Below are 15,597 nucleotides of genomic sequence, written 5' to 3'. Positions count from 1 at the left end.
CATGGGGACATGCCACAATTTAAAGTGTGGGGCGGGGGATGTAAATATGTACATGTATGTTTGTTTTCTTGTGTTTTGTTTGAATTTTTTTTTTGAATTTTTCCGACGATGGATTTTCTCGACTGTCTTCTTGAGGGATCAAAGTCGAAGAAAAAAATATACATTTTTGTTTTTCTTAGGTATTGTAACAATTCCCCATTAGTTTTTCTTTGTGCGCGGTTCTTTTCCAAGGGTTTTGCTTGAACCGAGTGTAGTTAGTTTTTCTTTTATTAAGAATAGTGAAGTCCTGTACTATGGTATTAAATGAAAGTGACTTTTCTTGACTTTGTTATGTCTTGATAGTAGTGAGTGCCTCGGTTGTGACGCCCAGGCTCAGTTCTTGACTCATGTATAAGTGCCTGAATTTGGTTGATTTTGATGTTGCTTAACTGCTTTGACTAGAGCGTCGGGATAGATTCGGTCCTAAGTGAGATATATGCCAATGTGTGTGTGAGATTTTATTGATATTCTGTGTATGTTAGTTGATGTTTAGAACTTGCCCTGTGTGTTTGCAAAGCGAAATAATAGTCTTGTTCAGTCTAGGAAGTGATATAGGCATTTCTTTGTTGAGCCAATTATAAGTATGACCCACCTAATTGTTGTGTATCCTAGTTAGTTCCTTTGAGACTGTAATACTATTTCTTTGGCAACCACACTACAACCTGATCCATTTTCTTTGAATTAACTATTTATCTAAACCTTTTACCTCTCTTGAGTACTTGACATTGTTATGAGCTTGTGAAAGGCTAAGTGGAGGTATGGTTGGGTTTTCAAGTGGAACTAAGAAATATGAAGATAGGTGCACTGTTTGAAAATTTAGGAGAGTCATTTGTAAGGAATTGAAAGAAGAAAAAATAAAGTTGCTTGAAGAAAAAAAATCAGAACTTAGAAAGAAAATAAAAAGAGTTTGTATATGCATTAGAAAGAAAGAAAATTGATTCCTTGCTAATGGTATGTTCTCATTGTGTTTGTGCTTAAAGAAATTGGGAGTTTGATGTTATTATGTGTGAAGGTTGTGATTTGGTTCAACACAAGTGTGGGGTTTAAATTATGTATGTATACATATATTAAAGTACTTAGGGAGGTATAGTCACTATATCCAAAAGTATCCTACCCGTCCCGCAGCCTATATTACAACCAAATAAAGTCTTACTTGATGTTTGACTGAATGAGCTCAATTTGTAGAGTATTATACTACGAGCGAGCCTATGGTACATTTTCTGTGGTGCATGTCTGAGAGTAAGTTAATTATTTCTATCTTGAGTTCCTATTTGTTCTTGAATTTTATTGTATGTGAAACTATTCTCTATCTTTGGTGTGAAGGTACATGATTTGCGAAGGAAGGTAATGTCTTTGGCCTCTGTATTAGAGTAAGTGAGCAGGATTTTGGAAAATACGTGGTCCGTGTGAGTCGAGTCTTAAAGCTAGGATGTTATGATAAGATGCTTAGTCTGCTTTTAAATATTCTTGGAATGATGTGTTAGGGAAGTTGTCTGATGAGAAGGTCGTTTCTATGTGAAGTGTAGTTTGATTGCTCGAGGAAGAGCAATGGTTTAAGTGTGGGGTGTACCAAATTTTGATAAGCGCAAAACACAACATGAAATTGATACTCTCTTGCCAAAGATAGTATAATTTAATTATCATCTCTGCAGGGATTAGATTTAAACAATGCTCAAGTAATTTCTACCTTAACGCTATTCAGGATGATCAAAACTTAATTTGTAATGATTATAAACTACGATTAACTACTAAAGTAAAGCAACTGATGATTGGCTGCAACAAACCAGAGATTAGCAAAGTCAGTTTCTTATCAATGTGAGGAATAAGGGTTTTGACGTGATAGGTGCAACGTTGTTATTTTGGATATGATACTGTTATATTTCACTCTTGAGGTTCTATCGATTCTCACAAATTCAATAGGTGATTAGCTTATGCTTCCGATTCAGACTCCTCTCTCGATTAAATCTAAATCTTTCAAATAAACTAATGTGAAGGACAGTGAAACTTGCAAGAATATATTGGTAAGAATGGTCTAAGAGAAACTTCTCTTGAACATTTCTCAATCTTAATTTAATAGGTAGATCACAAAGCTCTTTCAATTACTTTAAAGAAGTACCATAATAAATTAAGGCATGTGTGGCAACAATATTCAATATTATGTTCCTTTTTCGATTAAATAAGATAATGAATAAAATCACAACTAGAATTAAAGCTCTTCCAAGAAATTCAAGCAATTAAGCAGTAATCAAATCCATAAACAACAACAAAGTCACCAAATCACGTCAAACCCTAAGGTAAACTACACCATAATTATGGAGGAAGTCATCACAAAAAGAGTTAAAGAATAAGAAAGCATCAATCTAACGTTACAATCCAAACTCCCGTTTTGAATTGATGGAAAGATGGTGAAATCCCGAGTCTTGTAGCCTCCAATTCTCTCCCAAAGCTTTCAAGGTCAAAAGTCCCTTCAAAAACATGTTTCCAGTGTATTTATAGCAAGTAAAAATGAACCCGGACGAAACTACCCTCTTTGAGCCGAAGTGGGAGAACCTACAAACTTTTTACACTTCATGCGTCGCACAGTGCTACGCAGTGTGCGTCACATTAGTGTAATTTACTCAGTTGCAAACTCTCTGAACTCCGCTTGTCTGACAGACTTTTGTACTAATGCGTCGCACCATGACACGCACCTTGCGTCGCACTAGTGTATTTTTCTGTCATACCCAAAAACTACAAGTCTCTGAACTTCTCAAATTTCTGACGAACTTTTGTACCAATGCTTCGTTCCATGCCACGCCTTATGCGACGCACTAGTACAGTTTGCTCTAGCCCGTGCGCTTTCTTCTAACTATCGTATGCAACGCCGGTCCACGAGCCCCGGATGTGATTCCGATTTAATTTTTTGGCTTTTACTCAGACTTCAAAGCTCTAAATTATTCGATTTAGCTCTAATTTATCTTCTTAACTAGGAATCATCTCCTACAAAGTATAAATTACGTAATAAGTGCAAATCACAATCATTTAAGCTCAAACACACTCAAAGTACAGTAATTAGTGTGCAGATTACAGCTAAAACACGTGTTCCTAGCCTACCATCAAGCACCAAGGCCTGAAAAATAAATTAATGAGATCATGAAGATACACTAAGGTTAAATGAGCTACACTAAGGATACAATGAAAGAGAAGAATACTCGATTCAGCGCCTGTTGCGCCTCGTTGAAGAGGCTCGGTGCACTAACCTCATTCATCTTCGCCTGATCCTCTTCTGTCACTAAGCAACGAAGATAGCTAGCCATGCCAACTGGTACGGACAACATCCGGGTATCCGCCAGGATCGTAAACACGACCGTTCTTTAGTGGTCGGGATCCACGCTCAGAGCAAAGAACTGCTTCACCAGCTTCAGGCTCGAGCTCGGCCCGCCTGATTCCGACGGCATATCTTTTTTCGGGATCTCCAGGTGACCGAACCTGGAGTAGTCCTCTAATGCACCGATGTCCACGCCCTCAAAGAACAGGTTGAGGGCCTCGTCTGCGACCCGTGATGTCTCGTTTGGTTTCTCTTTGATGGCCTGAACCTCGTCAAATAAAGACTCTATGTGAGGCGGTGACTCCATGATATCTATGACACCGACGGCTTCTCTCGGAGCAGGAGTAGCTTCTCGGGAGGCAGTAGACACTGTCTTTCCTTCGGGCTCCCAATCCAAAGAGGGTTCGACCTCTCGGTCACTTCCCCCCGATGTTGCCCGCTTTTCTTCATCAACGGTCGTCCCATGGGCAACGAACTCCAAGTCATCATCTTCAAGGTATTCCCTGAGTCGGTAAAGGGATTCGAGGTTTGGTACCCTGGCTCGGGTATTTTCTTGTTACTCTTTCGGACCCGGACCCCTACCCTCTTCTTCTTGGCCTCGGCGTCCGCATCCTGGGAACCCAAAGACTTCCTCTTTCTTCTCTTTTTATCCTCCTTCTTTGCAGTGGCCTCAGGCTGTTCCGAAGCGGAGGGTTTAGTAGAAGAGGACAAAGCCTCATCCTCATCCACTGCCGGGAGCTCAGTGGTCTTGGGAAAACCTGCAAAAGGAAGAGAAGGACTTAGTAAAAAGGACAATTGAATATAAAAGGAAAACTTGATCGGGGGGAGAACACTCACCATGGGAACGGGCCTCCCACTTGCCCTTCGAGAGTTTGCGCCATTCGCGCTCGAAGTACCATATCTGTTTGCAGATCCCCTCGACCCACTCTTTGAAGCAGGGAACTGGGTTGGGGACTTAGGCAACCGCTGCACAATGGTAAAACCAGGCGACGAGAAAGAAGAACAAAAATCTAAAAGGAATTCTAAATACTCAAAAAGGAGAGGAACTTACGGGCTAGGTTCCACTTTTCAGGGAACGACAGGAACTTGGGGGGGAATGAGATCCTCGATTTTCACCCGAATGAATCTCCCCCGCCAGCATTGATCCCTATCTTCGTCAATGCTCGATAATGGAGCTTTCTTTTCCCAACGAACGAGCTTGATTAATCCCCTCGGAAGATTCGAGGACTGTAGAGACGAAACAGATGGTCGATGGTAAATTGCGATGTCTCAGTGTTATTGACAAAGTGGCGGAGGAGGATCATGATCCTCCAAAAGCACGGGTGAATCTGCCCGAGGCACACCTTGTACCTTTTGCAAATATCAAGGACTATGGTATTCACCGAGCCAAGTGTGAAGGGGTATGTATAAACACTTAGATACCCCTCCACATGGGTGGTGATGTCCTCATCAGGACCAGGGACGACCACTTCTTTGCCCTCCCACTTACAGTCCTCCCGAACCGTAGGGAGCGTGTCCTCGGTGATGGAGCATATGTACCTCCATACCTCCTCGCCTCGATTCCCTTGCCTGGAAGCTTTTTCGACCTTGAAGTCATTTTCTATAAAGAAACCTCCGGGGATGAAATTATTTAGAGAAGGTTCCGGGGCCACTTCAGGCACGACCACCTCAGCATCCGCGGCCGGGTTAGAAGTTGATGGGATGGTCTGTTGGGGCACAGATTTCGAAGTCTTCTCCATCGAGTACTGAATATGAATGTATGAATGTTGGCATGAATATTTGAAGATGATGATGAAGATTTGAAGGTCAAACTCAAAGGTTCAAGGATGAAGTATGAAGATCTGAAGATGGGAAGATGAAGATATGAGGATATAAAGAACAACGTATGAAGATTTGAAGGGGTTAAGAGCAAGTGAAAAGTTCGAGGGTAAATTAAGAAGTTCTGAAATCGGAAAGTAAAAAAGTGAAAAAGGACCGAAGCTTTTATAGAGAAGAGGTAATTAATGCGTGACGTTTCACATTCGAGGATGGTCAACCGGTGGCTGACACGTGTCCGAAGTCAGAACGATGCGACTGATAGGACGTTTCACTGACCCGTTGATCCGATTGCAGTGTACGGAAGAAGGAACCAGGGTCAATTAATCATTTCTTGTCGCTTCGATAAATCTGCTCTCCGAAAACTGAGGGGACTATCTGTGTACGGGTAAAATCGAAGATAGTGTTACCCCCGATTCTCCAATAAAGAAACGAGAGGGAAGCATGGTCTGAGGCAACCTCGAGCGAAGCCGAAGGGTCCCTCGTTTCGGAGCTCGGGGGGGATGAACGGTGCATATGGGATCGGGCACGGCTAAACAATGGATCCGGATCAAGTAAACTTTCGAGACCAAGGAAAAGAGAAACGGTTGAGCATGATGAGCAGGGAGCCATAATAGTCGCCCTCAACCGGATATTATGACGCAAATCACGTCCGATGTCAACTGCGAATCGACATTTACCGAAAAAGAAGATTTTTACCTTATTTAGACTTGTACTAGGATTGAAATTTTCCTACTATATAAAAGGGAGAACTTTTTTATTTTAAACCACTGTTGACACACACATCAAAGCAATAAAAGTTTATTTTTGTATTCTAGGTATTATTCCAAGTGTTCTTAAGTTACTCTCTCCTTTAATTGCAACCGAGCTCATATCGAGGGCTCGATCGGAGCCAGTTTTCAGTGTGCAACTTAAAACCAGACTTTATTGTTTCATCGCGATTGGTTTGATCGTTTATTCTCTCTTTAATTTAATTATTCGTTGTTCTTAGATCATTCGTATTAAATTATATCACGTATCTTTTAAACCGTATACAAATTTAATTGTTACTCATTTTTAAGGATAAACAGCATGCGCTATATAAAATGATATCTAAGTTTTCTATCCACCTATTTTGGTCCCTTGAGTTCAAGATGGTGCTATTTCGGTTCCGGACTCCATGAATAGCAATAAAATGTGAAAGATTTGCAGTATTCCCTATAAATTGAGGCTTCTGTTCATCTCATTATCTCATTAATTCGAAAGCTTAGTTTTTAGTATTCTCTTGAACTAGAAATAGTAATCTACCTAATTGAGAGAGTAAATTAAATGTTGAAAACACTTGAGTGAACGTTTTTATGATTGAGTATTGTAGATTATTCTTTTTGAATATTTTCGGAATAATCAGATAATCAAACTCTAACTTTGTACTTTCTGTTGTATGCATTTTGATAGTGTAGAAGTATGGCTAATTGAGCAAACCACGTACATTTTGTGTTGCTATCTTGACTTTGTAATATATCTGGAGCCTGATCTTTAGGTCTCGGTTGGAACAAATAGAAGGTAAAATAAATTTTGGCCAAAAGTTATTTCAAAACTTGACTAGTGAAGTACTTGGCCGACTTCGCAGTGATTGTGTTGGGTTCATATTATTTCATTTTCTTACTTTAAAATTGATTGTTGCACATGCTAATGAATAAAATGTGTGTTTCCAAGCAAGTGTTCACCAATAAATCATCATCCGTTAATTACTTGTTTATATTTACGTGGTCAATTATTATATGAAATTTATAAAAGGACCCTAACTCTTGACACTATGGACAGACACGGAGTATATATAGATGTTATTTCTAGTTTTGGTCCTTGATCAATTGATAATTATTTATCCATTTATAAAAAAACAAAAGACAATAAAGTCATGGAACGATGATACATCTAAAGCTGTAATTTTTGTTTTTTCAATCATGTGAAGGTTAAATAAAAATATAGAAGAAAACTTTATTCTAAGATCAATAAAGAGTTGAACAGGTAACAGCGGAAGCCGTGGAATAGTTAAAAGCGAAGGTACAATTCAAACGAAAATAACCAAATACATTAGATACCTTTTTGTCTTATCAGCCAAAACGAACAATCATTAAACTAATACGTAGCTATGTTGTCATCAAGAAAAGGAAGCCGGCCGGCTGCTATAAATATTATTTCTCTATTAATCTGGATTGGCTTTCTGTCTCTCTAAATTTCTGGTTGTAGATTTGCTGTGCTGTGGAATTGGCTTTTTTTGAAAGAGTTTATAAGACCCATATGATGAAAATATAAATCTTCTTAGCTTCTTTAGCAAGGTTTCTTGCATGAATTTCTTTCGATTGATCTGATCAAATTACCCTTTGGCTTCGCCAACTCAAGTATTTCTCTCTCTCTCTCTCTCACACACACACACGAAAATGAAATTCTTGTTTAATCAATTTCCACGTTATCTTATGTGATACTCAGTGCCAGTTTCTATATGGCTTTAATTTTCCTACTATCCCGTCTTCTATCAATGGAGATAACTTTGAAATTTATAATGGTTTAAAAGTTCCCTACTTTTTTTTTCTTTTTTTTTTTTGTTAAAGAAAAGTCTACTGATAATTTGAATTAATATTTTTGGATGAGAGCGAGAAGAAAGTATAGCTGAATGAGCTAGCAATGACAAAATTTAACGAGTTGTTGTCGTTGAACCTTAACTTCGAATTCTTGATTTAACAGCGCTAGCTAGCTAGAGATTTGCATATATAATTAACACTTTGATTAGATAATTCCATCATAATATATATGTTCAAAATATTAAGTATTTTAATTTAGCCTAAGACACGACTCCCACTTTTTAACCCGTAACCTCTATTATATCCAGGCTCACTAATGAATATATTAGGCCACATTACTCCAGCTCGCTCTTCACTTGTTAAGATAATCTGACTCCTCAACCGTTAGTTCGTTGAGCATAAAAATAAAACTTAAAGAAACAAGAACAGAACTTTTACTTCTCCTATAAACAACTTGAAATGAATTTCACTTGCTTACATCAGTTGTGTGAAGTGTTTGAAGGAATTTGTAGTGGTCTTGAATTACTCCTCCTATTATTTGGTGATTTCAAATTGGATTTTCAATTTTATTCACACTGTATGTAAAGAGATTAAATAGGAATATTTCATGTTTTCCTTCTTTTTTCCACCGGAGAACCATTTCTGAACCATTTAGAAAATAACCTTTACCAATTCATTACCATTATTCCACTCCATTAAATAGTTTAAATGTACATTGTTATTGTAGATTTGTACAGCATGACAAGACAATGGTCCTAACCTTCATATAGTCTTTTTCAGTTTACATTATATTTGAAGTATTTCTAGTATAGAATTGGCTAATTTTGCTCTACAAACACTTAAATCCTATTCGCTTTCTGAATTCAAGTTGTTTGACATTATTCCTGAATGTGGTTGGGCTGTCTGTCTTCGTGAACTTGATAAAATCTTTACTCTTTATTCATTTAGCTTTCTCAATTCGCATGCTTCTGATATTATCACATTTGACTCTTTTTGTTTCCCTTTTAAGTTGAAGTATCTTAATGGAGTTAAATTGAATTGAAGCCTTGAACTGTGACTATAGGTTTGATTATTGAGCTCTACTTTGGACGAAAAATGGCTGGAAATTACATGTTTGAAATGGATCAAGAAGACATAGTTAGGTCCTTGATCACAGCTGTTGGTAGTTTCATTCAAGATAGGCTTATTGATAAAGAACAAAGAACCTTGCATAAAGAACAATGTGCTGAGAGGTTAGCAGCTGAAGATGGGAACTCTGATAAAGACACAGAAGTTCGATACTCTGATCAAGCAGTTTTAGCCAATTTGGACTGGGGAATTGATGCCCTTGAAGAAGCAATCAACACATCAAACATTGAAACTAAGATGGCTAGACTAGACTACGCCGAAAAAATGCTGCAAGTTTGTGCAATGTTGGATTCTAATCAGAAAACTGCAGGGGTCCCTAATTTCTATCTCTCTGCTTGGGCTCATTTAAACCTTTCTTACTTATGGAAGTTGAGAAATAATGTTCACAATGCAGTACTTCATATCTTGGAGATGTTTACTGTTGACCCTTTCTTCTCGCGGATAGATTTTGCACCTGAGCTATGGAAAAGTTTGTTTGTTCCACACATGAGCTCCATCGTCGGGTGGTACTCAGAGGAGAGACATCGGATAGTGATGGATGTTATTCCTGATTCAAGTGACTTGTCTTTCACTATGGATTTTGATCATGATTTTAATGAATCTTTGATATTTTCTGTAAGGCCTGATCAAGCTGAGAAAATGCAGAAAGTCGAGCAGCTTTATGGACAGTCATTGGATGAGAACACAAGGCTTTATGCAAAATACTATAAGGACTGTATAAACTATGATTCTGCAACTTCAAAGAAGGCAATTCCTCTGTTGCCAATCGCAGAGCCACCGATGACTCCATTGCATGAAGTATGCCGGTCAATTCCTGATTATGTCAAATTTGGCCCAATATTGCCTAAGAGTGCCGGGTTTACTCCTATTCTGAGAGTCAAGGAGAATGCAAATGGAGCCTCAAGGTCAGGTTCATTAACTAGTAATCACTGAATAAATTGTTAGTTCACCCACCACAGTTCTTTTGTACTGCCATTATGGCTTTCCATGTTTAAGAATTCGTTATGACTAATGAAACTGTAAAAAGAGAGTGTCAAAACTTGTTTCACTAATCCTTCGGACTTTAGCAGATTGAAAATGGCTTCTTCGTCGTCTGAGAATCAGGAGGACTCCACGACTTGGGATCCACTAGTTAGTTTTTTGTACCCTTAAGTTTACTACATACATCTTGTTACAATATGAATCAGTGATAATTTGCACTAGTGTGTTTATTAAAGTAAAGTACTGCTCTTTCTTGTCATATTCAGAAAGGAATACCTGAGGTGGATGAAGAAGATTATGACCCCGAGCCTCATGTATACACTACATCGAATAAAAGGAATCAAGAAAACAATTCATCCTATTGTAGTGGAGTGAATAAGGATGTAGAAGCCAGGTCCAAAGTCAAGCAAATTAATACAAACCAAAGACAATCTCCTAAGTCCTTCCCTTCAATGGACTTCCCTAAACTGGAGTCCCCTAAAGCTCCTTCACCAAAAGGATCAGATACTCCCTCGAAGAAAGGTGTACCTGTGTTACGCCTCTTGTCTGGACGTGTTAAGGACACCTCAAGTTCTATTTCTTTGCATTCATCCCAAGAGTTAAAAATTAGCTCAGCAGACTCGGATGAAGAAAGGACAGTACGTTTCAGAACCCCAACTTATGTGATGTTTGTTTTAACTTTGAATCTATAGACTGCTCTGACTGTTGTTTACACATGCAGGAGCAGCATGAAACTGTAAGGAAAAGAAATGCCCAAAGGCGGAGCCTTAGTCAATCCATAGAAAAAGGGTACGTCTCGATACAAGTCACTTTCTGATATTGGAGGTGATCGAAATTTTCTAAATCTCTTCAAACAATGACAGCTCTCCGATTTATAGTGATGAAGGAAGTCACAGCTGCATTTCTCTCCCATTGTCGGATAAGTCGACTGCTCCATCAAGGCCACCTAAAGATTTTGTCTGTCCGATAACTGGACAAATATTTAATGATCCTGTCACCCTTGAAACCGGTCAAACATATGAAAGGAAAGCCATCCAAGAATGGATGAATAGAGGCAATACAACATGCCCCATTACAAGGCAGTCTTTATCTGCTTCTACTCTTCCTAAAGCAAACTATGTCCTAAAGAGACTGATAACCTCTTGGAGAGAACAGCACCCTGACCTAGCACAGGATTTTTCTTACTCTGAAACACCAAGAAGTTATTTAAGCATTCCCTCTTCAAGAGAGAGGTCATCTGAATCTACTCCATCTCCGACATTTAATCATCCCAATCATAGGCGGATAGAGGAAATCATGGAACAAAGATCACGAAGATTTATGCGAGCAGCTGTATCTATGTCACCTACAAGTGTAATTTCTCAAGCAGCAACTGAAGCAATTATCAACGGCTTAAAACCTTATGTTTCATGTCTATGCACTTCAGAGGACTTACAAGAATGTGAACATGCCATATTGACTATAGCAAAGATATGGGGTGACTCGAAACTTGAATCTCAAGGAGTTCACTCCTACTTATCTGCACCAACAATAGTGAACGGATTTGTAGAGGTATTATCAGCTTCCCAAAAGAGGGAAGTTTTAAGGACGACAATTTATATTTTGTCCGAGCTATTATATGCAGAGGATAGTGTTGGTGAGATCCTCACAAGCGTGGACTCGGATTTTGAATGCCTAGCTACTTTATTAAAAGATGGTCTTGCTGAAGCAGCGGTTCTTATTTACCTACTCAGGCCATCATTCTCTCAACTTTCGGCTCATAATTTTGTACCCTCTCTTACTCAGATTATCTCAAACAGAAGTGAGGATTTTAGTGATTTTCAGTTCACAATCGGACCAAAGGATGCCTCTGTTGTGTTGCTCGAGCAAATTATTACTGGAGGAGGTGAGAGCGATCAATCATTCAATGCTATGCAGATTATATCAGGAAATGGTATTCTTGCCTTGCTCAAGTGCCTAGAACATGAAAATGGAAGAGAGTCCATTGTATGCATACTTTTATGCTGTATTCGGGCTGATACGAGTTGCAGAAATACAGTAGCTAGTAGAATTGAGTTGTCTCCTGTTCTTGAGTTAATTCACACTGGAAGTGATAGCGTGAAAGCCACATGCATAGAACTTCTTTATGAGTTAGTTTTATTAAGCAGGTATTCAAAACAAACATGACTTTGCTCTTTCAAATTTAAGTCTTTAAAATCACCTTTCACTAAAATCACCTTTCACTTGGTTATATTATCCTAAAGTGATCCGTCTAGATTTGGACTCATGAGAGATGTTTGTTCTTTTTACTGTATTCCAGGAGAACATTGTGCAACCAGATTCTGCAGATAATTAAGGACGAGGGAGCATTTAGTACAATGCACACTCTTCTTGTCTCTCTACAGATGGCTTCAGTGGAGCAGAAATCTACCATTGCTCCTCTTCTTCTGCAGCTTGACCTTCTGGTCTGTTCAAGTTGATTTTGAAATATTTTTCAGCCATTCTATGTTTGAATGAAAATTCATAAGAAACATTTGATTCAGGTTGAGCCTCGAAAAATGAGCATATACCGGGAAGAATCAATAGAGGCATTGATTGAAGCACTTCACAAAAAGGACTTCCCCGCATCTCAGCTCAGGGCTCTTGATGCCTTGTTATCTCTTTCTGGGCATCTAACTAACTCTGGTAAGTCCTTTCTTGAAGCTCGGCTGCTCAAGATTGCGGGATTTAATCAGCGTTATAATGCCACGATGAAAGAAGAGAGGCAAAAAGCAGGTGAAAATGACACCACCAATATAATGGTATGAAGTTCTTCAGCTATTAGTTGTTTTACGGCTTATATTTTTGTAATCTGTGCAAGTAGTAATCTGAACTAAACCATGGTTTATAGGAAGAGGAAGAAAAAGCGCTGAGTTCTTGGGAAAATAGAACAGCTTTTGTTCTTTGCAACCATGAGAAAGGATTAGTATTCAGAGCTTTAGAGAAATGCCTTAAGAGCACCTCAATGGAGATAGCAAAATCTTCCTTTATTGTAGCCACATGGCTAATTCACATGCTCTATAATTTTCCCGATACTGGAATTCGAGATGTTGCTCGTAAGTCCTTGCTCGAGCAATTTATACAGATGCTCCAGTCGACAAAGAATATCGAGGAGAAGATCTTGGCAGCTCTTGCTTTGAGAGGCTTTATTACTGATTTAGGTAAGGCTGGATTGTCTACCTAGAAGTATGTAAACAGGATATTAAGATTTTACTCATAACTGGCGGTTGGTCTTTATGTTATAAGGTGCACTCAGCGAACTGGGAATATATGCCAAATGTTTATGCAAAAGCTTGAGGAAACTTAAAAAGTACTCTGTAGTGGTCAGTGATATAATGAAAACCCTGATGAACTTGCCATGTATTGATGCTGTAAGTGTTTTCTACGCTAATAGGTATAATTAATAGCTGCATAAGGAAATGCAACTTTTAAAGGTCCTAATAGTTAGAACTGCAGGCAGAATTATGGTGCTATTCTGAATGTCCTGAGGTGGATGTGTCAATGAATGGAGAAGTTCTTTGTCTGCTCCACATAAGGGGTCGGCTCATTAGCAGTCATTCTGATGGAACCATTAAGGTAAGGGCCTTCCTAATAAGCAGCTCTAATTCCTCTTTTCTGCTATTTTCTTTTTAAATCTAACATGTGGAGCTTTCTGCTTTAAGGTCTGGGAAACTGGAAAAAGAGCGCCTCGGTTAATTCATGAAACGCGTGAGCACACAAAGGCTGTTACATGCCTTTATGTTTCATCTTCATATGAGAAACTGTATAGCGGTTCCTTGGACAGAACAATCCGGGTAAGGATGAAGTACGTAGAGAAGACATGACTGTAATTCGATATAAGTAGAAAATAAGTGCTGCTTCACCTTTATCTATAAATATCACCTGCATTCAAGGCCAATCTGTATGGTACAAAGTAGAAGAGAAGTTATGAAGAAATGCTTAATTGTTGAATCAATTGCTGGAGGAGGCAGAAAGCAAATAACATAGCCTTGTAATGTTTCTCTATTAAAGGAAGAACCAGAGGTCAACTATGGATTTTAACAATACTAAGCTGAGGAAACCTTTTGCAACGATCTCTAAGAACATAATATTATCTCAATTTGCTGATTTCTAGTTAAAGGCTTCATTATCTTTGACATCATTTCCTGAAATTTTTTGCAGGTTTGGGCAATCAATCAAGAGGAAATCCACTGTCTTCAGGTTCATGATGTGAAAGAGCCTGTGCTTGAGTTGATAGCTAACACTCATTTTGCATGCTTCGCATCTCAAGCGACAGGAGTTAAGGTCAGCACTCTGGATTTCTTTTAAATCACATGAGATGTGTTCATTTTAAGACAACCATGCATTAATGTTTTCCTGTAAAACAAATAACATCATATTGATGAGACTTTTGGCCTGGTACAAATGACTCACCAGACTTCAAACTCGGCAGGTTTATACTTGGTCAGGGGTTCCCAAGCATGTAAACTTCCAAAAATATGTCAAGTGCCTTGCCATTATGGGCGATAAACTTTATTGCGGATGCACAGGTTATAGTATCCAGGTAATACTTTGTACTTTTCAGGGGTTGATTATATAGCAACAAGAACAGAAAAACTACCTCCATTTCACTGTTGATCTCACATTCTTGATTGAGACAAATGACATGACAGTGAAAGCAAAGATTGCCAATTTTCGATCAAATTTAATAAGCATAACAAACTAATGGCAGGAAGTTGATTTAAGCTCTCAAACATCAACAGCATTTTATGCTGGTGCCAAGAAGTTGTTGGGAAAACAGAATATCTATTCCCTCCAAATTCAAAAAAATGTTGTGTTTGCTGGTGGTTCCTTAGTTGATGGAATATCCGGAAAGGTATACACATTTTCTTATTCATCACTATTTTATTCAACGTAAAAACATGTGAGGATGACATGATTTCTGTTTCTTGTCTAACAAACATGCTCGTAAAGGTATTTTCTCTCCCTAGCAAGGCAGTCATTGGATCACTTTCAACCTGTTCAGACATCCAACGACTAGCAGTAAACAACGATTTCATATTTTCTGCCACAAAATCTGGCACCATAGAGGTATGGCTGCAAGAAAGAGTTACAAAGATCACTTCCATTAAGATGAAAAGTGGCGGACAGACTAAAATTACATCTTTAGCTGTGGATAAAGATGGTGAAATGATATTTGCTGGTTCTACTGATGGAAAAATTCAGGTTAAATGCACATCTCTTTCGCTATATTTAAGGGTATTTCTATCAATTGCTAGTGACTCATCATTACATTGCTGATTGCAGGCTTGGCGTTTGGATTAAAAGAAAGGAAAATTGCTTTGGTGCAGATCCACTTGGAACTGGAAAAGTGACAATTTTGAGTAATTTTGAATACCTTTTCTTAATTCTTTATATTCGATGTAATACTTCATGTACCTAACTTTTACATATTTTACTAAAATGTAGCAAGCAATGTAAAGAAAATTACCCAGAAGCTACATAGTGTTATATATAATAGATAAAAGGTTACATCGATAGGAACAAGATAACAAATAAAATGTAGAGGGTGAATTTTGCCAGAAATGAAACCCACTTTTTAAATTAACAAGGGGGGTTATCGCGCCAAGGAATGGAAAAACTCCTAGTATGGAGCAATCCCCCTTAGTCTAAGTTAATCGAGCCAGTGAGATTCCAAATACCAAATGAATATTAGAGGAGAAACAAAGAAGAATATGAAAGTAGAAGAGATACATAATGTTTTCCTTT

General features: G+C 38.3%; 1 protein-coding gene across 2 annotated transcripts; it reads left to right on the top strand.

Moving 5' to 3' along the window:
- The first annotated feature begins 7,358 nt into the window (after window positions 1–7,358).
- LOC107820791 (putative E3 ubiquitin-protein ligase LIN-1) lies at window positions 7,359–15,325 on the top strand. 2 transcript variants are annotated; one of them, XM_075226508.1, is made up of 17 exons: window positions 7,359–7,542; window positions 8,786–9,755; window positions 9,921–9,981; window positions 10,098–10,469; window positions 10,553–10,620; window positions 10,710–11,978; window positions 12,131–12,275; window positions 12,354–12,611; window positions 12,701–13,010; window positions 13,096–13,220; window positions 13,306–13,425; window positions 13,512–13,643; window positions 14,011–14,133; window positions 14,282–14,392; window positions 14,561–14,704; window positions 14,803–15,054; window positions 15,136–15,325. In XM_075226508.1, the coding sequence occupies exons 2-17, from the start codon at window positions 8,818–8,820 to the stop codon at window positions 15,151–15,153; spliced, it is 4,446 nt and encodes a 1,481-aa protein (XP_075082609.1). In that variant the 5' UTR covers window positions 7,359–7,542; window positions 8,786–8,817; the 3' UTR covers window positions 15,154–15,325. The 2 variants fall into 2 exon arrangements, with proteins under 2 accessions (XP_075082609.1, XP_016502618.2); XM_016647132.2 differs by having other exon boundaries at window positions 10,695–11,978.
- Window positions 15,326–15,597: the final 272 nt, after the last annotated feature.

This window comes from Nicotiana tabacum, chromosome 12 (genome assembly GCF_000715075.1).
Source record: "Nicotiana tabacum cultivar K326 chromosome 12, ASM71507v2, whole genome shotgun sequence".
NCBI lineage: Eukaryota > Viridiplantae > Streptophyta > Magnoliopsida > Solanales > Solanaceae > Nicotiana > Nicotiana tabacum.
The sequence above is the reverse complement of the archived record's forward strand: the minus strand, read 5'-3'. Positions and strand labels throughout refer to the sequence as shown.

What these genes read in the sequence shown, in the direction of transcription:
- LOC107820791 (XM_016647132.2), top strand. Translation starts at nt 8,818, where the DNA reads ATGGCTGGAAATTACATGTTTGAAATGGATCAAGAAGACATAGTTAGG. An exon ending in AGGCTTTATTACTGATTTAG is followed by an intron (nt 13,011 to 13,095) that starts GTAAGGCTGGAT and finishes TTATGTTATAAG; the next exon opens with GTGCACTCAGCGAACTGGGA. An exon ending in ATTCTGATGGAACCATTAAG is followed by an intron (nt 13,426 to 13,511) that starts GTAAGGGCCTTC and finishes TTCTGCTTTAAG; the next exon opens with GTCTGGGAAACTGGAAAAAG.